The 22,859-nt window shown below is 49.2% G+C and overlaps 3 protein-coding genes across 3 annotated transcripts; 1 reads left to right on the forward strand and 2 right to left on the reverse strand.

The window, feature by feature from the left end:
- Nucleotides 1-1,193: 1,193 nt before the first annotated feature.
- ETH_00001800 (uncharacterized protein) lies at nucleotides 1,194-5,159 on the reverse strand (the record flags this gene model as incomplete). Its single annotated transcript, XM_013377565.1, has 1 exon — nucleotides 1,194-5,159. One exon carries the CDS (start codon nucleotides 5,157-5,159, stop codon nucleotides 1,194-1,196), a length of 3,966 nt encoding a protein of 1,321 aa, XP_013233019.1.
- A 2,720-nt stretch (nucleotides 5,160-7,879) lies between these two features.
- On the forward strand, nucleotides 7,880-10,187 carry ETH_00001805 (uncharacterized protein; the record flags this gene model as incomplete). Its single annotated transcript, XM_013377566.1, has 5 exons — nucleotides 7,880-7,992; nucleotides 8,168-8,318; nucleotides 8,453-8,564; nucleotides 8,738-9,405; nucleotides 10,056-10,187. The coding sequence occupies 5 exons, from the start codon at nucleotides 7,880-7,882 to the stop codon at nucleotides 10,185-10,187; spliced, it is 1,176 nt and encodes a 391-aa protein (XP_013233020.1).
- A 451-nt stretch (nucleotides 10,188-10,638) lies between these two features.
- ETH_00001810 (uncharacterized protein) lies at nucleotides 10,639-15,798 on the reverse strand (the record flags this gene model as incomplete). The annotated part of the gene is made up of 14 exons (XM_013377567.1): nucleotides 10,639-10,976; nucleotides 11,088-11,271; nucleotides 11,366-11,698; nucleotides 11,826-12,429; nucleotides 12,543-12,711; nucleotides 12,875-12,944; nucleotides 13,043-13,132; nucleotides 13,268-13,365; nucleotides 13,626-13,679; nucleotides 14,111-14,209; nucleotides 14,450-14,546; nucleotides 14,705-14,793; nucleotides 15,361-15,427; nucleotides 15,628-15,798. The coding sequence occupies 14 exons, from the start codon at nucleotides 15,796-15,798 to the stop codon at nucleotides 10,639-10,641; spliced, it is 2,463 nt and encodes an 820-aa protein (XP_013233021.1).
- Between the last annotated feature and the right edge of the window lie 7,061 nt (nucleotides 15,799-22,859).

The following is a 22,859-nucleotide window of genomic DNA, read 5'->3' on the forward strand; positions in this document are numbered from 1 at the left end:
GCCTGTGCTCTACCCGTTTACTCCATCAGCCATACTGGTTCCAATAGAAAGGAGGCTGAAGTTTGATGAAGGGATAGCTGTGGAAGGAGGCTGAAGTTTGATGAAGGGATAGCTGTGAAAGCTCACAACAAAGAGTGAAAGGCGTTATTAAGAAGTAGACACATCGAAATATGCATCCCGGTGGAGCAATGAAAACAACTTTGACTCTTTGGAGCGGAACACCATTCACATATGCAGAAAAACTCAGGTCGCGAAGGGGCTAGGTGCAAACATTGCTTCACGAAGACCCTTTTTGTTTAGTAGTGCTACGACTTGTATCCCAGCATATGCCAGGGGAATATGGCTGACCTTGCGCGGTCACGGAACAGCAACATGCCCCGTTGCCAATTTCGGTGTGGTAAACAGAAAATCCAAAACCAAATGAAGTATGATTTCGTGTTCCAACACACTTGTGCGCCATCCATTTGCGGGCATGGTCCAGTGGCTATGACGTCTGCCTAACACGCAGAAGACCCCGGGTTCGACCCCCGGTGCCCGTAGTCTTTCGCTTCATCCCTCTGTGATGGGGCAAAATTGCAGGGCCATGCATTTGCGCGGCAATCCCTAGTGCAATCTCTGTAAAAGCCACGTGCCATGAATCGACCAGAAATAACTAACAAATGAGAAACATTCACTAAGATGCCGTGTTATACGCGGAGGCAAAAGGGACGTTAACTTTCGACCGTTGTAGCGCTTGTGCATATGTGTGTTCTCCACACTTCTAACGCCTTTGCTGTGCTGATTACTCCGTGAAAAAGTACAGGTTATTTCGTGAAAGTGGCTGTCACTTCAGGGCCGCGGGCAGTAAGTGTGCATGTTAGGTAAGAGCTAGAAGTGCGCACACAACGCAGTCGATACACATGTTTGGAAAAGTAATCTTTCTATCAACCCAACTAAATTCAGCATGATAGATGCGTATCTGGCGGCTTGTACATCGGGCGTCTGGACAGCACCTTCCCCAGGAGCCCCTTCGGCCTTGACTTAAAAATACGGTAGTTCAGAGTTGAAAGTGAAAGCAGAAAATGGAGCTCTCATCGACTAGTCTTAGTACTACGCCACATGCCTTGCGGCCTTTGCTTCCCTCAATGAATTTGCAATTCAATTCAATCTACTGTTTAAAAAAGGCCACAAACTTGCCTTAAATGCTGAAGCGCTCAACTGGATGAGGCTGCCTCGGCTTCAAATGCGTAAGATATAGCGTCCCCCCAGCGGTCCTTAGCAGTGCATGCCCCTGCATAGCCCGCTGGGTAAGTCGCACCCCGCGATGACTTTGCTGTTTGCGGGTGCTGCGAGGTAGCTCCTTTGCCATCAGCCACTTCCCAGTCATCTAGTACGCAAGGCAGAGCGCGAGAAGAAGCACCTCTGTTCTGGTGTCGATCGGAGATGCTGCCTTGGTGCGGCTGCTGCAGCTCAGTGTCCGCAGTGCTGTCAGAATTCGTGGAACCCCTAAAAAAGGCACCCAGTCCAAACGCCATTCGAGACAAAATTCCAGTAGTCGCTTGAGACCCTCTCTCGAACTCCTCAGGCGTCCAGCCCAGGCGGGCAAGTGCTTGCTCATGTTGAGCTTGACTGATCGCACGCTTCCTTCGAAACTCTTCCAGCATCTTCCGCTCTCCCGTCTGCACTATTCCATCTGCAAATACCCCCGCTAAGAATGCGTCATAGCTAAAAAGGGCAAGTCGTGCAGCTTGAGCACGCGACCGATTAACCAACAAGGTCGTCAGGCCCTGAACTACAGGGAATCCCAGATTTTCGGGTTCCCGTAGTACAAATGCAGCCAACTGCTCCAAATCTAGACAAAAGACGGTTGTTTCGGTGATACAGGTTGCCGTAGAGGGCGCTGTCACTACTCCCTCCTCCCGAACGCTCTCAAAATCATCTGAGTCTTCCTTCGGTGGTGCGCTGACCTCGTGTAGTGGCTGTTGCTTTTGCAGTTTTCGTTCGAAGCCCGTTTGCTTCCCATCCGATGCATCAGCACTAGCTACGTCAGTTGCTGCTGCAACTGCCGCTGCAGCTGCAGCTGCAGCAGCTTCCGCCACCTGTCGCGCTCCTTCTGCAGCTGCGGAAACCCCGCCCTTAACAACAGCAGCGGCTGTTGATGTCTTCATTTCCCCCCGTGAAGGAGACCTTGTCTCAAGCGTTTGGGGCGACTCCGCTGAAAGCGCAGTCGCGGCAGCTGTGCGCACTGCAGCAGCAGCAGTTGCTGCAGCTTCTGCAGCTGCAGCAACAATGCCTGTGCCGGGTGTGGCTCCCTCTGCTGCGTCAACACTGCTTTTAGACACTGCGGTCCCTACTGGGGCCGGTTCTGTGTGGGCTCTCGCTGATTGCACTTCTAGTGAGGACTGTGGTAGCTTCTCCTGTGGCCGCTGTCGTCGTCCACGGATGGAATCAGCATCCTGAGCCGCTAACTTAGCTGTTTCCTGTTCCGATGGTGCGTCCCTTCCATACGCTCCCATCGCCACATTCTTTCTTACTAAATCTCCGCCTTCAGACATGCGATTCTGCTGTGGCTGCTGCTGACTAGCGCCTGCATGTACTACCTGCTGCGTTCCTGACTCTACTGACAAGGCAGGGCCTTTTTCCTGGAGACCGTCGGGGGATTCGTCTGCGTGGCTTGCCAGCGTCTCAGGAGGTGTTGCTGCCGTGTGAGAGACTCTCTTAGCTGACTGTCTTCTCAAAGCAGCAAGATAAGAGAGAAAGGGTTCCACACCGAGGACAGCCCCTGTGTCTCCCCCTCTGTAAGTGTCCACTGTCTCTCCCCCCTGAGAGATCTCGACAGCTCCACGCGCCACAAAACACAGGGTCTCACAGTTGCTGTTTTCTTGCTGCAAGACGTAACCCTGCGGGTAAGTCTGCCAAGCGCCTAGCCTTAGTAAACGACGAAACTGTCTTGGACTCATCCCAGCGGGGAGGAAGTACCTTTGAAATAAGTCGAGTTCGTCTGAGTTGAACGACACCTCCCGGTGCTCAGTGTGAACGCGCCACAGCATCACAGTATTCAACACCAAAAACACGACATTCCACAAAGCAGCATCCGTCAGTCGGGGCCGTCTGGACCAATTATAGGAGAAGTAACATAGCCCTGCAAGCAAGTTGAATGTCCGAAGAAGCCGCATGTCAGCCATCAACGTGGCCGTTAGAGACAGAAGAGACCCAGCAGTAACCACTACATTTCCATTGCGATACATCCACTCAGAGATGGATGCGCAATAAGGAGCCAACAGACTACGTAACTGCTTGTACATCGCACGCATGCGCTGACGCAGAAAGCAGATCGAAGGAGCTCGGCGGGCAGAGGATGTGCGTGAGGAAGCCCGGCCCACTGGCACCCTCAGAGGCGCCGCTGATGCAGCGCTAGCAGGCTTTGCCTTGACTTCCTGCGGCATCTGCCCTTGTGATTTTTCGTGCAGCTGGTCTTGTGCTTTCTGCTGCACCCGTTGCTGCATGTCCTCCTGATATTCCCGGATATTTGGTGCAGTCGAATCGCCTCCACTAGCCGCGGCGAGCGCTTGCGTTTCCTCATCTTGCATCGTTGTCTTCGACTGAAAACCGTCAGAATTAGCTGCAGAATTAGCAACAGTTTCATCCACGTCAGAAGATGTGCGCCGTGTTTCTGCTTCTGGGACCTTGGGAGCCAGATCAATTGCTTGCTCATGAATTCCTGCAGTCTCAAGTTCTTGGGCAGCCGTAAGCTGCTGCTGGTGCTGCTGCTTAAGCTGCTGTTGTACTGCATCCCTTTGTAGATCCTGGCTGATGACTGAGCTTCCATGAAGCAGCTGCTTTCGCAGAGCCTGCAGTTGTTGCTGCCTAGCGTGCGCGAACTGCCTGTGGTTCACAACTGATTGTGCTTTGCTGAGAGGTCGCCATGACCTCAGTAAAATCCGAGGCGGCAGTCGTGGCCTCGGGCCTGTACGTGGCCCGCCCACAGCTCCACTTGCTGCTGCTGGAGTTGCTTCTGGAGTTGCGCGGCTACATTCTTTGCTCCGCTGTTGCCTAGCTCGGTGGAACAACGGCTTCAGTAGTCGCTTGATTGCGACGTTAAACAGGATCGGGAACTGGAAATTTATTGCCCCACCCCAAGTTACATCTGGAGAGCCAGGAGACCCTATAAGTCCTAGAAGGCTTCCTTGCCGCCGACGGCGGCCGATTCCACGGGACGCTGATTCTTGTTTAGAATCGCTCACTGCTTCCGCTGCGTTGTCTGTTGTAGCGCAATTTGCTGCTCCTTCGTCGACGGCTGCTGTTGCGTCTGATGTCTCCAGTTCCGGCAATCCTGATTTCTTCTGGGTCGGAAATGAAGCGGCAGATGTAGCAGGGTTGACACCAGAACGAATCATTCTATCCCCTTGTGTCCGCATCGCAAAGGCAGCAGCAGCAAAGCCACCGGGCGGATCTATTGAAGCAGTTTGGGGCAATACGGCTCCTAACCAAGCCGCTGTAGCCTCAAAACAGCTCCGGGCAGCCCGGCCTCTGCGCCGACCAATTACAATGTTGTTTTGCTGCTCTAACTGAAGCCTATCGTCCTTCCCAGTGGCGGAGCAGGTGCTGGTTGTGTTGCGGGCCTCCCCTGCATTGACTCGAGCTCTAACGTATCTTTTGCGCCTACCGTAAACGCAACATACCTCTTCTGAAGCTTGTGAGGGAATGTCGCTGGGAAAATTTTCAGCTGTTTGGAGATGGTCCTCGTTTCTGTACGCTGCGTCGTTTGTGCCGTCTGGCCCATTCGAGCTGCACGTGCATCTTCCTTCATTGTAGGCATCTCCGTCTGAGTGCTCGTTATGCTTCCGAATGTCATTTTCGGCGGCAGGATGCTCCACACGCTCCGAGGATTCTGTAGCAGCCGTCTGTATGACGTCCTCAGGCGTGCCATGCAGACACTTTACTTGTGCGAATTGATGTGGGAGCTGCTTGTGATGCTGCTTCTTCTGCTGTTCAAAAGCATGCTGCTGCCGTGCAAAAGGCACAGATGAGCGGACCAGTGGGACGATCCACCGTCTAGTGCATTGTGGTCCTCTTATACTGGCGGCAGCAGTACCGCCAAAGGCAGCTCGTCGGAGGGCAGGTAATGCAGTTGCTGCTGGCTTGGGCGCTTTTCTGTAGAACAGACTAAAAGCATGCATCTCTGGTTTTCACATTTCGGACTTCTCTGCAGAAGGTGTGATGATGACGGTCGTCGCCCGTTGGCAGCACATGAATTGACGGTTGCAAAAAGTTCACCCTGTACCAGGAAACCACCAAATGTAGCTGTTATAAGCTCCTACTTCACGTTCTCCAGCTTTTTTTAGGCTTTCTAATCTCGGAAAGTTCGGAAGGCAGGCCAAGTTCATGTGGTGAACTCGCTGGAGGACCGAGAATGCATGTTGCTTCCGTCACAACTAAGTCTGCGCATGGGGAGCTTACGATGTTCAATTGAGCCAGAAGTAATGGAAAGACAAACCTGGAAGCTGCGGGAAGCCGAGCACGGAAGTCCTGAAGTCACTTCAGGTGCCGACTGTCTTGCCGTCCTGACTCACCTCCGCCACCACAACAGGGTTCTTAGGAGTGCGCAGCCGAAGTTATAGTATTAATGAAGTAACCGTTACCCTCAGACTACTGAAACTCTTGAATATCTTAAGCTAAAAAGGTTGGGGGACAAAATGTGACAAAAAATGTCTCTGAGAGTTTCCTGAGAGCGTCATTGTGGACAGCGTTGCTTCATGAGGAACACAAGTTGCTGTGGCCTTTGGCTTCTTCCGCGCGTTCCCCAGAAATGCGGAACTAATCTATGTAATTACTCAAATCTTTTTTGTGGAGCTTACGAGCAAGAATGACAGCTTTGCGGTAACAAAAATTTGATGTTTATAAGCATTGGCTTCAACGTTAGCTCGCCGTTGCTCGTCACACAAACTTCGTTGGGGGAGTAGTCTTGAATCTAGCCTGCCTCGGAAAGGAAAGGCACACGAAGGCTAGGATAAAATCTTCAGCATGGGCATGCCAAGTAAAAGAGCAACAAATTCGACGTCGAGCTTTGCAACTCACTACGCTTGCCTCCACGTGCGGACCAGCGTGAACTCTCCTTGATGCTTTCATCTGTTCCATGCTTGAGACAATGCACGGCGGTTGCGGCACGGAATCGGAGGCCGCCCGTAGGTTGAAGTGATTTGCAAGCCATTCCTGCGGAAATGGGGGCCGTTCAGGAGTTCTGATTTGAGGCGCGGCTACACCTGCTTTGCGTGCGAAAAGAGTCAAGGCTTCAATTTTATAACATTCTGAAGTGTGAATCAATGGAGTGAAGCACAGCTATGTCTGAAACTCATTGGCTCCTGACGACGTCAGTGTCCCACTTGATGTACGCTAGGAGATGCTGAGGGTAAACTTTGCATTATTACTGCTCTATCACGTAGGCGCACTGGCTGCTTACCCGCTCTTGATGTATGCTAGAGGATGCTGAGAGTAAACTTTGCATTATTATTGCTTTATCACGTAGGGGCACTGGCTGCATACCCACTCTTTACTGCTTTTCTCAAGGCAACTACTATGACAGCTGCTATAGCCGCTTCTTATTCTGTTTTATATGCTTTGCATGCCCTGCATCCACTGGATGAGGTATGCACTTGGTATGGCCTTACAAACTCCAGACAACAAAGGGCAGCCTTTTAGGCGATGTGTACTTTTACGATGGGAAACGAAAATGAAGTAACCGTAGGCCGAGCCCCGCCATGTTGGACTTTTCGTGGCTAGCCTAGTCTGCCCATGGAGACCAGGTTGTGTTGTGATAACGCAAAAATGGAAACATCCCCTTGGCGGCTGGTTGAATTGCTTGTGCTAGCCAATATCATGTGTTGACTTGCCACAAACCTTTGTTTTGGGCTGTTCCCGAATAGTAGTAGCTGGACTTTGTTCCAAGAGTACATCAAATAGGAAGCCCGATATGAAACAACAACATCAGCTAAGCCGGGAATTTTTCGCGACACTGCTGGAATCCAACAGGATGGGCAGACACAGACCGCTGGTTCCCCATAACTAAATGGAGCTACTCGATGCAGGCCCTATGTCCCAATACATTAAGAGTGTGATAAGGGAAGGAGAGAAAAATCTCCCAGCGGCAGCTAGCACATAGTAACTACTCACGAGATACAACGAAGAGAGCACATTTTCAGTGGAAAGCAGACCACCTGCGTTGCGTCATCACTGTAGAATGGCATATGCTAGGGGAGCTGGGCCTCCTAATGACTCCACGAAATTTAACAAAACGGCAAGTGAAGGCTTTTATCATCAGGAATTATGAAGCTACACCGGCCTGAAATAGAGCAGCAAGGCTGCAGAACAGAACTTACTAGTAGAGGTGGGCAGCTTACACAGTACAGCTCAAATGCCGTGACACAAGCTTTCGGACAACTATATCCATGCTACGACGATCAAAAACTGGATTCAAGGTTTGAAAAAGTAATAACTGATGTTCATTTAGCGCGTTAATCTCTACTTTCTCTTCCCCTTAACCGTCAAGTATGGTGTGGTTCGGTACCAGCAGCATCGTGCGCGTCCCTCCGCCACCAACCAAAAGCTGGAAAGAGCACTTACAGCACAGCCAGAATAGGGCATGGTGGATAAATAATCAACAAAGAAAAACTCACTTGGATGGGTAGCCCAAAGGCTCCTTTTTGCTCCCACAAGCCAATCCACAGAGGCCGCATCGTTCATGCTCGAGATTCCTGCGCCGTCCACCTGAGGCTGTACGATTGCTCCGAAATTGTGCTGGCAGCTTTCCACTGAACTGTGCTGGCTTCTGCTTTGGCTCACATGAAGCAATATCAAGGTGTTAATCGTTCACGATGATCCGTATCTGGTCCTATTTGCGCCAATGGCTGGTCCGGACCCCAAGCGCATGTACCTCGCGATCAATTCGCAAAACATAGATAGCCTCAAGAAAGAGAAGCCCTATTGGAGCAAGCCATTTGTATTCTTGAATCCATCGTAAGCTCTGTTCCTCGTGCCTTGACCGTGCGCTCCTCCGTGAGGCTCTAGGCTAAAGTCGTGATCTGTGCTGATAACCTTCGCTATGACTGCTAGAAACACCAAATCTTGTCGTATTTAGTCTTAGCAAGGAGCTAAGTTAAGCCGTGCTGCTTGTGGGATGTGGCAAGCTCAGCGGGACAGGCATCAAGTACACTTCTCTTCAGGCTGCGATGATGCTTAAGAAGATGAAAATTGTCGATTTTCTTCTTGACCAGCCAGCATTGGACCTCACCGTGAAGAGCACTGACGGGAAAAACACTGTGACTGTTGCTGTCGAGGCAAAAGTATGGTTCACAGTCTTCAGTGCAACCCGTTTGCAGTTCACGTGCGCGGCCGTAGGCTCTTGGTGTCCCATTGGTGAAGGTGCGCCCAAGATTTCGTGAGGTTCCGCAGAGTTTTTTGAGTGCGTTCGCTGCAGATGGGAGTCCCCACTCTAGAAAAAATTCTCCACAAAATCGACTTGCGTTCTCTTGCGGAGGTCGACTCGTCGGGCAAGGGCCCAATAGACTACGCGGATCCTGGTTCAGACGGTGAGCGCTGCAGCTAGATGCTTCTAAACACAACCTGTGTAATTGTCTCTTCATGCATTTCATCGGCGGGCTGCTGCACGACTAGAGGGGCATCCCCATCTCGCAAACTTGTGCAGAGGCTTTCAAGCTCTCACGCTTGATGTGACGTCTTTTTATGTGATGTTTTCGAGCAGTTTATGAATTTCTTCATTCTATGGGGTGCAAGACACGCCAGGAGAAAGAGGTAGCAATGGCAGGATTTTTTGGAGAAAACGTGAAGGGTACTGTCCCTGGAATCAATGAGCATCAACAGAGACGCAAGGAGGCGAACACGCCTAGAAGGAAGTCAGGCAAGCGGAACAAGAGCGCTGTCACGAGCCGATCAGAATCCCAAGATCGCGTGAAAACGCCTAGATCGGCAGTGTCGGATGCTTCTAATGGCACTATTGAAGAGTTAGACGCCACCTGGAGGCGCTTCGATGACATTGATGAGCTGGAAAATGCACTCAAAGCCTACGTAGACGAGTGGGGGGACGATCATGAAGACGGAGATAGCTGCGTGCGTTGGCTTAAAAGCGTCGCACGCGCTAAGGAGACTGGAAAGACTGAAAAGCTATTGGCAAAGTGGAACGACAGCATTAGGAAACTGAATGGAGACAATGAAAATGAAGCCAAAGAGGAAACGGTAGAAAGTGACAGGAAGAGCGTTAAAAGCAGAAGTTCTAGGGGGAGGTCAACGCGTAGAGCTTCCTCGACAGGCAGCGTCGATACGGAAGTGCGGCAACGAGGTCGCTCTACAGGCTCCATCACGGTGGACCCGGAAGCCATCAAACTATTCTTTTCAGGCAAAGCTGGGGACCAGGTAACTTGATAGGGCAGTTTTGCTGGATGTATGTGGAGTGAATCGTTACATCTGCGGAGAAAGCCTTAGGAGAACACGCGCTTCCGTAGCTGACTTCTGCGCGCTTTCATTTGCTTAGGTAAACTTTAAGAACAAAGGAAAGAACACACATCGCCTTACTTATGTCGTTTCGTCGAGGTCGGCCTCAGTTGCGCCGTCTGAAAAGCGCGCTGATTAGAAGGAAAAGCGAGGACGTCAACAGCGTTCTTGTCTTACAGGCACCACTTAAAGTTACCGAACTTAGAAGCAGGCTTCCTCATTGACCAGACTGCTGAATGCTTGCCACATTCGCACGAGACGGCCAGGATTTTCTCCGATACCACATGTGGGGCAGTTTTATCTTCTTGCCATTGCAGTTGAGGTCAGAAAAGCTTGAGGCGGAACAGCCAGTGCTAGGACAGGCATTCATTGCACGCTGGCTTCTTCCAGCTCATATGGGCCACCACGGTCATGCTTTGAAGCATCTGTGGGACTTTCAAGCTATTCCCAAGCCCCAATCGGCGTTGGCACTTCGGCCGCTCACGCCGCCGCGTCCTCTCCCTTGCGTATACTTGCTTGTTGGGGAAGTGCACAGTACGGATGGCTTTTGCACGTTGATGGCTTGCTCGTAGGTCAAACCATCCACGTCATACCAGCAGTTTTTCGTTTTAGCAGTGGAGTTTGTGAAGGTGTCGGTTCGGGCGGAGGTCGACAAGGCACGGAATCCACCATTGCCACAGGATGCGGAGATCGAGTGCCAGTGAAATATCAGGGTGCTCCGTGCAGCTATCCCAGCAGCCCCTTTGGCCTGAGCATGCTGCTGAGTTGTTCCTTCGCTCAGCCCGCCCCCCGATTTGCTTGTTCTCTTCGGGACTCAACTTCCTGCACTCTGCAGCGGGACCCGAAAGAGTGGTTAAGCGAGCAGAGTGCACTGGCAAATTTTGCGCTACAGGCTTTGCACGCTGGCGTATGTAGCGTCTATCTTCTTTATCCTACTGACAGGTATATCACGTAACTTTTCTTGCTGCAGTGGCTGGGATAGCCAAAGTACATGCAAGCTGAAGAAAATGTATTGTTGCGCCAAAGAACTACTCGAATCCTCCCTCCTCTGATCTGACGCCACTGCTGGCTGAAAGCCGTCTCTGAAATGCATGCCGCTTGACTGTTCATGGCATTCGCCGAATTGATGCCCCTAGCTGTGCTGGCCTGTGCTAGCTATCCATGGAAGGCATCCCATCCCACTCTTTGGCATATTTTCTGTTCTGGGTCCTCTTCCTTGGGCATGGAGAACAGGTGGCGCGCTAGCGCCCTTGCTTCTCTTTTGTTCATGTAGGCATGCAGGTTGCCGCCCGCAGAAAACATGCAAGATACGCAGACACTGTCCGGCATAGTTGCAAAGCTGGGATTGTTCTTAATGGGGTAGACGCTTGCAATCGTGGGCTGCACCTCGTCAACTTCAGCTGCCGTTGATGTCTTAGCAGAGGACTCCTCTGTGACAGAATCACCAGCTGCGATGACGGTCGTGGGACAGACGATACAAATGACTCCTCCAGCTGCACGAAAAACAACGCAGAATTATGCTTTCTGATTGAAAGTTATCGAGCATGCCGGGCTTCCACTCTGCCAGTATGTACATGCCACCAGGGTCTCACTGTATGACGTACCTTCAATATATCCGTCCTTGTCTCTGCATGAGGAGAGGTTTAAGACTTGCTTGCAATTTTCAAAGGCCAGAAGTTCAGAAGATCGGACCGCGCGAGCCTCCGCCAGCAATAGAAAACGTGCAACGGCCAGACTAACGAAAATGATGCGCCTTCTCATAAAAGTAGACATTAAAGCAGCTCCTTCCTATAGCGCAGTGCACAACACAATTAGTTGAAGCCTTTCAAGTTCTTACGCGGGTGCGGAACTCAATGTGCACGCAGAAGCAGGAGCAGCCTACCTGCGCCACGCGCCAGCCCCGTGCACCCAATCTTTTCTCTTGGCCCCCTTCGCCCTCGTTATGTTTAATAAGCAGTGTAATTCCGGCATGCATCCACTTTATTTTACTCTTCAGGAGGCTCTCAAGCTGCCGATGCAGTTCGCTTGGTTGCGACTGCGTTTGCGAGATCAATTTCTTGTGAGTGTGGGCCCCCGCCGTCTGATAGGAAATATTCACCATGTCCGCCAACCCCTTTGAAAGAAAAAACATTTTCTTTCGCGAGTGGACCCGCCGAAAAAGCAAATTCGGATCTAATGATGCCACTGTCGTTGGGCTCCGCAGGTCGTCGGGCAGCTGAAAAGGCACAAACGCAAAGGGACTGCAGTGCGCCATGGTAGCGAAAAACACTCATACTACACCTGGATCAAAAAACCCCTTTAATCCAGCAAATATCTGAGCACTGCGACGCAGAGATGCGCACCATCGATGTCTTGTCACTCAAACCATAGAAGTCCGTGATCATTTGCACATCGCAGGCGCCTTCCGCATCACAATTTGCTGGCAAAAGAATATGGAAAAGGCTTCCTGGCTTGGATGCAGCCGAAGCAAGTGAATACAGGCTTTCCTCTTCTTCCTTGGCAGACAGAACGTCTAACTTGGCTGCAGCATCGTCATCAGTGTACGCCAAGGATGCTACAGTTTGTTCTATGGGTCTCTCTGCTAGCAGTTCTCCGTCAAGTAGGGGATTGACCTCTGGCTTCACTGCATAGCTGGCCTTGACGCTGTGTTCGTTGTGTGCTGCTTCTGCCGAGTTGCTCGCTGATTCTGCTGGGCCATTGGGAGCTGGTGTCTGGCTATGTAGAGTGTCCCCATTTCTCTGGGGCTTGAACGGGCTTCGTTTCTTCTCCTCTGCAGTCGCCCGCACTTTGCTTTTGTTGCTGATGAAGATTTTGGTCGCGTCAAGCTCCGCAAGTTTACGTAAACAGCAGACAAAGAACCCTCCCGTATTGTTGTGATGGGGCAAGACGCGAACGCACTTCTCCAGGGACATCGAGTCTGCTCCCGGAGGAGGAAACATAGTGGGCCTGTGTAGCAGCAGGAACCCATAAACACAGAAACACTGTCAAAGATGCTATCAACAATTAATTGGCTCTATAGGACTTATCAAGCAAAAACAGAGCCCTGAGCAAGGCCATACCGTATTCGGTGACGATATTCTTCCGGCACCTCATCAAATGTGCAGTAGAAGGCAGTCACGTTGCAGTTCCGGGCGTCTGCCTGTGCGGGCTCATCTTGAGCTGATGGACGCTTCTTGGCAGGAGGCGAGGGTACAAGCCAATGAGGCTTCCCTTTGGACCATCTGAGACCTGTTGGTTTTGCATATTCAAACAGAAACAATGCTAGCACGGCTGTGCAAGAAAACTTCAGCTGGCGTGGCCAGCACGGAGGGAATTCATTCTTTCAGGCAGACGAACTCTGCCGCGGCAGAAAGTAACCATTAATGAGGGACAGTTGCTCAATCTGTTGCACCTGGTAGGTCTGGGGGATCGACAATCTCCACACGGCCCTTTTGTTGGGACAGAACAGTTGCAATGACTGCCTAAAAGCAGCAATCGCATTTGATGAGCTCCGTTTGAAAGCAGATTTCCAGCAGCCACCCCTGCCGTAGCAACGCAACTGCCAGAAGAGTTTGCCTACTTCGTCTTCTAAAGGGTTCAGCGAACAAGTCGAATAGACGATTTTGCCGTCCACGCGCAGGAGCTGGAGGCCACGGTATAGAATAGAGAGCTGAGCGCAAAGTGATTGGGCCTACGCAAACGGTTTGACCTTCGGTACTTGCCTTGATCGCGTTCTCGGCATCTGCCACTTCGAGATCACGTCGTGCTATTTTTGCTGCAAAGGTGACTACAACTCAGTAAATACCTGGATGGGGTGCATGCTATGGCCGCCGCCAGTGTTCCAGCTCCTCCACACGTCTAAATTTTTCCGCAGAGTTCCGTCGCCACTACACGGTACGTCAGCTGGAAAGTCCAGTAAAATCAACAAGATATAAGCGTCATGTTGTGCTCTGAACGTTTTGTGTTGTAAGCTTAGTTACGCTTGCCACGCGTGAATATAACCACGACGCAAGAGCTCACCCAGGATCCTGTCGAATTGTAATTTGACCTAAGGGCATGAGCAAAAGCCAGATATTGCAAAGCACCTGCAGACTCAGATCTGGCATCAGAATATATGCTTTGGTGTACAGGAATTTGGTTGTCCTTCACTTGTAACCCCTTACCAACCTTGTGGGAGCCGTCGGCTGATATGCTATGAAGCGTCGGAAAGCAAGCAGCTGCGCGAAACGCAACAAGCACGGCGGTTAACGTTCTCTGCAGATGTGACGCCAAACCAAGGTTATAAAGGTGAAGAACTATCAATGCGCTCACCGTCGAGACAGGTAACCGCCACTGAAGGAGACGCTAACCTTTGCAGTTGGTGTGTCAATGTAACTGCACGCTTCAAATCAACATCATTAGCGATGACTGCGCCTGTAGGGTTGCACATAATGGGAATGCACGATGCATACACAATGCACAATGCAGAGATTTCGACGATAAGCGGATAGCGTATGCACAAATATTAGGCTATATGAGTCATGCTCGAAAGGGCACGAAGATGAATGTATAAATAATCAAGGAAGGCACTCAACTTTGTGCTTGCTCTGCTGGCTCTATAATGGTAATTTTTGAACTGGGGATATACTGTCTAGGCCACGATGCTTACCGTCCACTGGCGGGATGCCGACGGAGGATCCTTTTTCTGTAGACGCATGAAGCTGAGCCTTCCACTGCAGCATGTCAAGCATTTCTGATGTCTTTGAACCTGAAGAAGGTAATGAACATCGCTCTGGACTGACGTTGCTCACATTAATATTCGCATATCCTGACTGACTTTCCGTTGAGTTTATTTAAAGCGATGATACTCATTGCACTTGCGCATTGTTAGCTGGCTTGTCAACATATAGTTCTAGATCGCCTATTCGGGACAGTACAGCCACATGGAGATGAAAGCATCTAGCACAAGATGATGAGTCTCAACATCTAAGAGAAATGGCATAATTACCTGGCGATGAACACATATCTAGCACAAGGTGGTGAGGCTGTATGTCTAAGAAGAGGCATGGCAGCATGCTGACAGCCTCTTGTCGCGTGAGTGCTCCCTGCAGTCGAACAAGGTAGCATACCATGGAACGAAGGCCTGAGTAAACAACTCAGTACTTGTCATGAGATAAAGTCAGATATTTTGGACAATCTTTCGCCGAATAGCGTTTACGCCATACAATTCGTAGCTGCTTGGGTTGAATCATGTGACGCTTACCCTGAAGTCCTCGTTGATAATTTGTTCGCGGATTTCCTTAAAAAGAAGATCTTTTTTCATATCAACCTTGCTTGTTGTGTCCCATTGCCCTGCGCATTGTTAGCTGTCCCCAATACAAGCCATCATTCAACATTTTCTTCTTCTGTCTTGAGCATTTCATTAGTGTGGACCACGAAAGTAGAGACCCAGAGAAGTGCAGACAACTCACAAGCAAGCTGATAAGGGAAGAACGGCAATCTCCTGACGGTATTTTTCCCCTGCAAAAGTCCGCATGGCGGGAACGCATTCGCTCCAGAGCAGCCAACAGGGGAGCACCCATGTCAGCTACAGTTTGCGTTAGTTGTGACCAGCATGCACAATCCTAACAGGATAATGCTTACTTCCGCCTGGCTCAATTCGACAAGCAAAGCTCGTGTGCTCCGCCAAAGTGCAGAGGAGACATTAACGCGTACAGCAGCTGCAGACGCCAACAGTATCACTAGACCGTGTATCATGGGAAGAATGACGGACTATTTGGCAGGTGCAACACTTCATTTTTCGAGGCTGGCGACGGAACAAAATGCCACTGCCACAAGAACACTTTTTCCCCCTCGAAACATTTCGTGTGTGGCCCCTCACAGCCTGCACTGTTAATGGGAAAATCACTTAAATCCCACCTGGCAAAGGGAGTCGCTGGATGGCCATGAAGTCGTCCCACTCCTCAGCAGCGCAAATGCCTTGCCTCTGCAAGACACAGCAGCACACTATAGACTATACATGAGCATTCTGTGACAAAAAAGCATGCCTTCCACAACGTTTGCAGCTAAAAGCAAATCAGCCAACTCTGCTTCCACTACTCAAAGATGCGGTGTTCTTTCGCACACAAAGCATGAGTCCAGACGGGCAGACATTACACTTTGCTCATGGGTGTTTGAAACGCCCACCTGGTAGTACTCCTCGAATGCTGCATTCTCGTAAATTATTTCATCATACGCCTCCTTGGCTGGTTTAGGCCTTCCGTCCTTATTTGTACCTTCAGTTACCCGTGCGTACTTGGCAGCCCGCTGTCTACCCATCATCTCAGCGCCTCTAAAACGGGGCTTGCCTCGAGCCATTTCCTCTGTATACGGTACCAACTCAGTTGGGTAGCACTATTCTTCTCCAGCGGGGAATCCCTTAGAGGTCAGCCCCTGATGATACTTCGTCGAGCGAAATTAAGATCTGAGTTTGTGACGCCAGATGAGTATGGATTCATACGGAACTGAATGTAAGAAGGATCGCTGGCCAGGGCTTTATGCCAAAGACGCGGTTAACAAACGGTTCCTTCCCTCATATGCAGGCCCAAGTAAATCAAAGGAGAAGACTACTGAGCTTTGCTTTGATACTGAAGACGCTTAAACTCAACCTACCAAATTATGCGGGCAATCTGAAGAGAAATGCCAACAAGCATCTTCGGACTAATGTCGAAGGTACGAGTTGACACCCATATGATGCAGGTACTTCTGCAATAGTGAGTGGATCTTCAATGCTTTTTGAGCGGGGCCTACAGTGTTGGTTTATAAAATGGTAATCTCATTTTTTGTTGGGCCTCAATGTATTAAGCACCGAAGGCACACTGGGTGCTGCAAGTTGTGAGCTCCATAGGGCCCCACAACACCAATGACTTTATTTGCAACTCATATGGACAAAGGTTCACATTAGCAAATAGATCAGGCTTGTCTTCTTACTAGTTTCCCGTCTCGAGCTGGTTTGTGTGGGGCATTTCTTCCGCTATTCGGTTTTCTCGTGAAGTTGCCCACTGCATCCGTTCAAGGTCTGACCGGTTGTTATATGCAGCAGAAAAATAATAGCGTTACCGCCTGCGGACTAAGCGCTTTTATATGAAATTACGACAGATTTGTCGGGCTCCAGTTGCTAATTTGCGTAGGTTTGACAGCACTCGCTGCGAGTACTTGCTCTAAGACCGACTGGGCCTGTCGAGGCACTGGAAGAATGCCACCACTTCACGTTTCAAGCATAAACCTCATTGAAACACCAAATATTTGTATGCTTTCTTTTTACGTTTCGCTTCACAGAAGCACTGAGTGCTGCTTTTTAGGCCCTTTCCTGACTTCGAGACACCAACAGTTCAATGGCGCTTGCATTGGTGTCAGCGTCCTCTGCTCCCATTAACCACAATTTAACAGTCCTTAGTCCTAGTTGAATAGTTTATCTGCTTCGTCGCTGCTTTTCCGGTCTGACTCCCGGCGACTCCACAACCTCATCGACGTATGTAGGGTAGCTTCATGCTCCCCTTGTATGTCTACGAGAACTCTCTACTGATTGTTCCCCACCGGTGCCGCTCAGACTTGTGACCTGTGGTATGTCTGCATTTTTGGTTTTCTCAAATTTGACGTGAAGTCGGTGCGTATGCATTGATTTCACCTGTGCCCATTTTTGTCATTGCACTCCTTCGAATTGAGCGGTAGAGGAGTGTCGCTTATTTGCCTTTCCTTCCAATTCAATACATTAAAACACGGTGAAACTTTTAAACCCATAAGACGTTGTAGCTTGGAAGCCTTCGCCTGAGCCTCTTTTGCTACACGTTATGCCACGAGCTGCGCGCCAGTGAGACCCGGATTACAGACCCGGATAACAGCTCTACTTGCTGGGAGTCAGAAGGAAGAGCAGTGACAAAGCCTATAACATATTCGGTCAGGACTGAGAATGCCAAGTTTTAATCAAGTTTATGGAGGCAAAGGACGCTAACGCCAATACTTACACCGCTGAACTATTGGTGGCTCGAAGGTAGGAAATACCTAAAACTCAGCTGCAAGTTTTCCAGAGAAGCTAAATATGAAAATGGCGGATACAAAAATTTGACATTCTACAGAGATTTGTGCTTCATATGTGAAATGGTGGCTCTCCTGCAGTATTTGTATTAGCGCGTAGTCTAGCTCAGCATCACCACACGAACCTCTAAACCGGTAAAACATACCCGTAAATACAGGTACAGCACAGGCCACTGGTATTTGCTGCCGGTTAGATTCACTATAGCTCGCTTGCAGAGTGGCTGCTACCCTAGTGAACAACTGCCGAAATTCTGAACTGCAAATAGGTGCAAGCGTGACTGAAACACACGATTTCTCCTTAGTCTAGTGAGTATCTCTCTAGCCAGCATTATAATCTTAACGGTGAAGTATTCGTTCTCTATTATATTGTGCTCTCATCTGCGCCACTGTTCTTCGTTCACACTACGATTGAAGTATGTAAGTAATGATAGACCGTGAGAGAGGAAACGGAGTAAGCTTGGGGGGATGTACACCACAAAAATGAAACACACTGACACTCTTGTTACATCTACTTCCAGTTCTGTTAATAGTACCCCGGGCAAAATTTTATTTGCACGGCTCAGGACCATACTCAGGATCTCCGATTTCATACACGGCATAGGCAAAAACGCAGAGTGCAACTGTTGAAAAACCGACACTGATCAGTGGCACGATCCTCTCTGTCGGGACGATTGCGGCGAACATTGAGTAAGGTCCCTCCCATCAGCATTCGGTCTGGGGCAGTAATTCCCTTGTAGTGACACACTAGTGTCTCGTGTCTGTAGGGTTATGTTCGGCCATTTTTCTCAATATTAGTCAGCTCATTGTGTCTCGTGCACAAAATTCTAAGTGTGGCATAGGAGGCTGCTGTGATGTCCGCTGTTAAGCTTTAACTTTAGCTAGGTTTCAGAAGCCGTCGACTTTCATGTAGAGAGTACAATGCAGGCCATTCTACTTGCGTGCTTCTAGAAACTACAGTTGACCTCCTGCTCCAGCTCCTGCTGGAGCTCCAAAGTCTCTCGAATGGTGCTTGCTAACCCTAGACGCCAGCGGGGTATTACGAACAAGCATTAACACACTTCTCAAATGATGAAAGCAAAATGTATGCCTCTCCAGAGTCCATACCCATCATTTTGAGGCTCCTTTTACGGAGATTCACTTTCCCTTCTCCGTTGTTTCTCCATTATTGTGCGGGCGCGCAGCCCACTGCAGCTTCAAAGCCACTTGCCAGCCAGAATCTGTGGAAAACACTTGCAGGCCACACTAGGCCCTCTCGTCAGAGAGTACCAAGTCCCTTTGCTTGTTTACTACTTATTTCTAGTGCATAATTGTAAAGTCTGTGTTATGTGACCTTGAAGGTCAGTTCTGTGCTACACTGTATGCCGTGTATTACAAGAAGTATTGGCGTCTGCGTGGGTGCATGGCCATAATACCTCTATAAGGATGCCAAAAAATATACTACACATTTATTCGAATTGGACTTCGTTCACTACGCCTTGTCGGTGCAGGCAGTGTTCAACTGCCAAAGCGTCGCTACCAGCCCAAACACGCGCCTTGTAGTGGCGCACCCAGCGCTTATGGCTTATTCAACCACAGACATGCGCGTTTCTCACATAGCATACCCACATAATATAGTTAGTGTCTGCTTCATGCTGCTATACTTTGAGTATTGCGGTTTCTCAAACCCTCCTTCGTGAACCGTGGTGCACAGCATTAGCAGCATTTGAAATATTCCAACGCACCACGGCAACCACAGTCCTTGCGTAGCTCCTTAATAGTGACTATTCAGCATTTGTCACACCTCGCACTGCTAGAAGAGCCAAAATTGCATTATTGAGAAACCCCAAGAGGAAACCTAAAATAGAACCGAATGCTGCTTGCAACCCCGGGCCCCTCTCCTGTAAGGAGCCTCTGTAAGCTGGAAGCCACTGCGCGCCTCAGACAAATGGATTACATGTAGAGCTTTCTGGATCTAGCCAAGCGCATATATCTGTTTCTACGCGTGATATATATGTAGTTCTTGTTTTGAGTCCGTGAAATTCAAAGGGCATGGCGTCTTGAGTCAATAACCGTGCGGAATCACAGTGCGCAGCAGCACAAATACTATCATATAACTCTTCTTTTCAGCTATATTCGAATATCCTAAAACAAATCAGCACAAATTTTCAAAGTAAATATTCATAAACGTATATGTAAGCATTTTGCGTGTGTTTGCTTTTCTGTTCGTGTATGTTGGACAGAAACATTGGCTTCAAAGAAAAAGCAAGCAAAAGATAGGTGCATTTTAGAAAATAAAATTGGAGATTAACATCCAAAGCGCAGTAGAACGGCCCACACGCAAACACCGAAAATATGTGAAATGTGAAAGAAACAAATTAGGAGTCACCATAAAATGCAGAAATCAGCTCCAACATGTCTCTCCCGTTCTGGCTACATAGGATTGCACGTAACGCTACTCATTAGAGACATTTTTCACACGCAAAAGTGCCCAAACGGCATTTTACTTTTTCAGGGGACAAATCACCCATGTCATCCATCCAATTAAGGCTCCTCAGGCAGACAGGTTCCATGCACTAGCTTGTGCCCTTCCAGTGACATCGACAACTTCTTACATTCACAAATTTTGCCAATTAGGCTTTATATTCTTAACAAAAATAAACCAGAGACGGCATTTCAGATTGTGCGTTCTCGTTTTCACACTGGCATTCTCGTTTCCTCCAATGAGCCGAAATATCACTTTTTCTCTATCAAAAGCACACAAGAGCTCTACGCGGTTCATTGGATGCTGGAAAACCCAATAAGGAGTTCAGTAGAGGCACCTTATACCACTGCGACTTATGTATCAACGTCAGGATAATGGTTATTTTGCTTCCGCGTAGGTTTAAGGGATTAAAATCATTGCACTACACGTACAAGTGGGCTAAATAGTGAATAAAGGCGCGTCAACGCAGAGTTTGTTTACAAAATCGGAGTAGCTTGAATTTTAGCGCTTTTGTTTCCGTTTGTTTCCTTTGGTGTTTAATTTCTTCTTCAAATTTTTTGGGTATTTTGGCAAGCTTCTACGATTTCTTCAGTGTTCTTCTAAGAAAAGCAAGCTGATTAACTTTGTGTATTACTACTTCTACTTAGATGTGCACGCGAGCAGTTTACAGGTATCTCTGCGTGTTCTCAGCTGGTTAGGCTGCGCACTGCATCAGAAGCTCAGATCCCAAAAAGAAGATAGGGCTTTTCTGAAGCAATTAAATGAAGGCATCATTCAGTCTGCCTTTCACGAGTCAAGCAGATACGCTTATTGGCTTGGGTAGGTCGCTCGGAACGAAAACCTTCGGTGGAGCCCACATTTGTTTTGAAGTGGGATAACATTTGAATTCTTTATATCTTTTATCAAATTGTTTCTGACGTGGTTGCGGTGAGCGTGCGGGATGAGGAGGACGAGACCCCGGTTGTACCACTGAAGCATGTGGGCCATCTCTGTTCTTGTAGCATTTAGCAGCCAACTGCGGCAGAATGAGAGGACGAAAAACAGACAACCACTCTTTTCAAGTTTCCACCAGCTGAAATAATGACTCGGGTGAACCACGATTCTCAGCGTCATAGCGTACCTTCTGTCTGAGCACTTGTTCCTCTGCCCGGTGGGTGGAAGTCCCGTTGCGACTGGCATTGTGTCTCTCTGGCCTCGAAGTTTTCTGATGAAACGATTTATCTTTTGCCGCGTTTCTACGACAAGTGTAACTGCATAGCATAAGGCGGCGCTCATGCTCTGCAAACTCCCGTCTATATTGTTCTACCGTGGCCACCAGTGGCTTGGACTTTTCCAGCCGCTCAAGAAATTGCTGAGAGGTTAAAGCGCAAATACAAAAGCTCCCTGCCTCAGAGTATGAAAACAGTCTTTTGATTTGGGTCTGTGACAAGGCTACATCTCACTTGGTTCTCTTTGACTATTTTCCAATGTTCCTTTCTTCTCAACCCAATGTTGAGGCTGCGGGGCGCCACTGGTTTGGGCGGCAGACGGTACGGTCGGTTCATCGTATTAGCAATTGTAGTCAGCATCTTGAAATTGTCATGTGCCTGCATCTTCTCCTTTGAGCGAACCTGATACGACTTTCTGGGTCGCTTCTGCTGCTGTTCTGTATTGCCCATGAAAGGTTTAGCATTATCTATGCTCGCTGTTACTGTTTTCAAACGCTCTAAATGTAAGCGATGTTCCAGCTCTCTTGCCCGAATACCCACGATTGGGTTACCATGCGTGCAGTCTGTGCGGCGGTTCGTGCAATTCATATTCTCACCCTTTGCATTGCCGGTCTATACAACTCTGTAGAACTCAAGTGAGAAGGCTAAGGGCTGAGCTGAGCATTCACCTCGTCAGCTCCTCCAATGTTCGAAATGTGGAACTGTACCTAAGCCTCGACACATGAGTTCCTCACACTACACCCATGGAAGGGACTGCCTCCCTCGAGCAGGGTGGCCGCTCAATTGTTCCGGAAACAACCTTCGCGTCACCCGTCAGCAACCAGGAATTGCTTTTTGCTATCAACTTTTCCTCTATCATCTCTCAGTTCGGGTCATTTTGTGGGGCCTGACGGCATTGTCGACGCTCCCCAACAAACAACAGGCTCCTGCACATCCAAGTACTGCATACAAAACAATGCCGAAAAACTGTCCTTCGTGTTCCTGGAGAAGGTATTTCACCGATACAACGGGTGAGTTGTGCCCATACACATATCTTATCCGGAAAGAGCTTCAGTTTGCAGATACCGAGATTGCGTGCCAAAGCCCCGATGCTCGTGCAATAATTGCCTTGCATGCCAGTCTAATTCCACGTTTTCGCATGACTGCGTCCTCAAAGCACGCCCTTTATGAGTCCTTAAAAGCACAAAATTTGTCTTAGCAGCAGCAACTGTATCCCACACTGTGCTGCACGGTTCGAAGTGGTTTCAAGGCTACACTTGTATAGAGGGGTCACCAGCGAGTTGACACACCGCGTGCAGAGAGCGTAAAGCGGTGTGTAGAGCGCACACGAAATCTCAGATACACATTTAACTTGAAATCTAGTGCAAAAGTAAGATTAAAGACTCTATCAGTATGAGATTCCTCATGTGTTGGAGTACTGCACGAGTGCGTCGTCTAAAATACTTCTTGCAACCAGCTGAGCACGCTTCTGACGAGTGGATAAAGCTGGTTCCCTCCGCTCAGAAGCCACCAGCTTCCACGCCTGGGCTGTTTCGAGCATTGGTAAAATAAAATTGGGCTGCCACTGAAGGGTCAAAATATTTATCCCCAAGCTTGGCGCGGCGAGACATGGTCAAATCGGGCACGCGGCAATTCGACAGGCCCTCTCGCCGAGTGACAGTACCGCCATGGTACTT

Source organism: Eimeria tenella, genomic scaffold (assembly GCF_000499545.2).
Source record: "Eimeria tenella Houghton genomic scaffold, Eth_scaff55, whole genome shotgun sequence".
Taxonomy (NCBI): Eukaryota; Apicomplexa; class Conoidasida; order Eucoccidiorida; family Eimeriidae; genus Eimeria; species Eimeria tenella.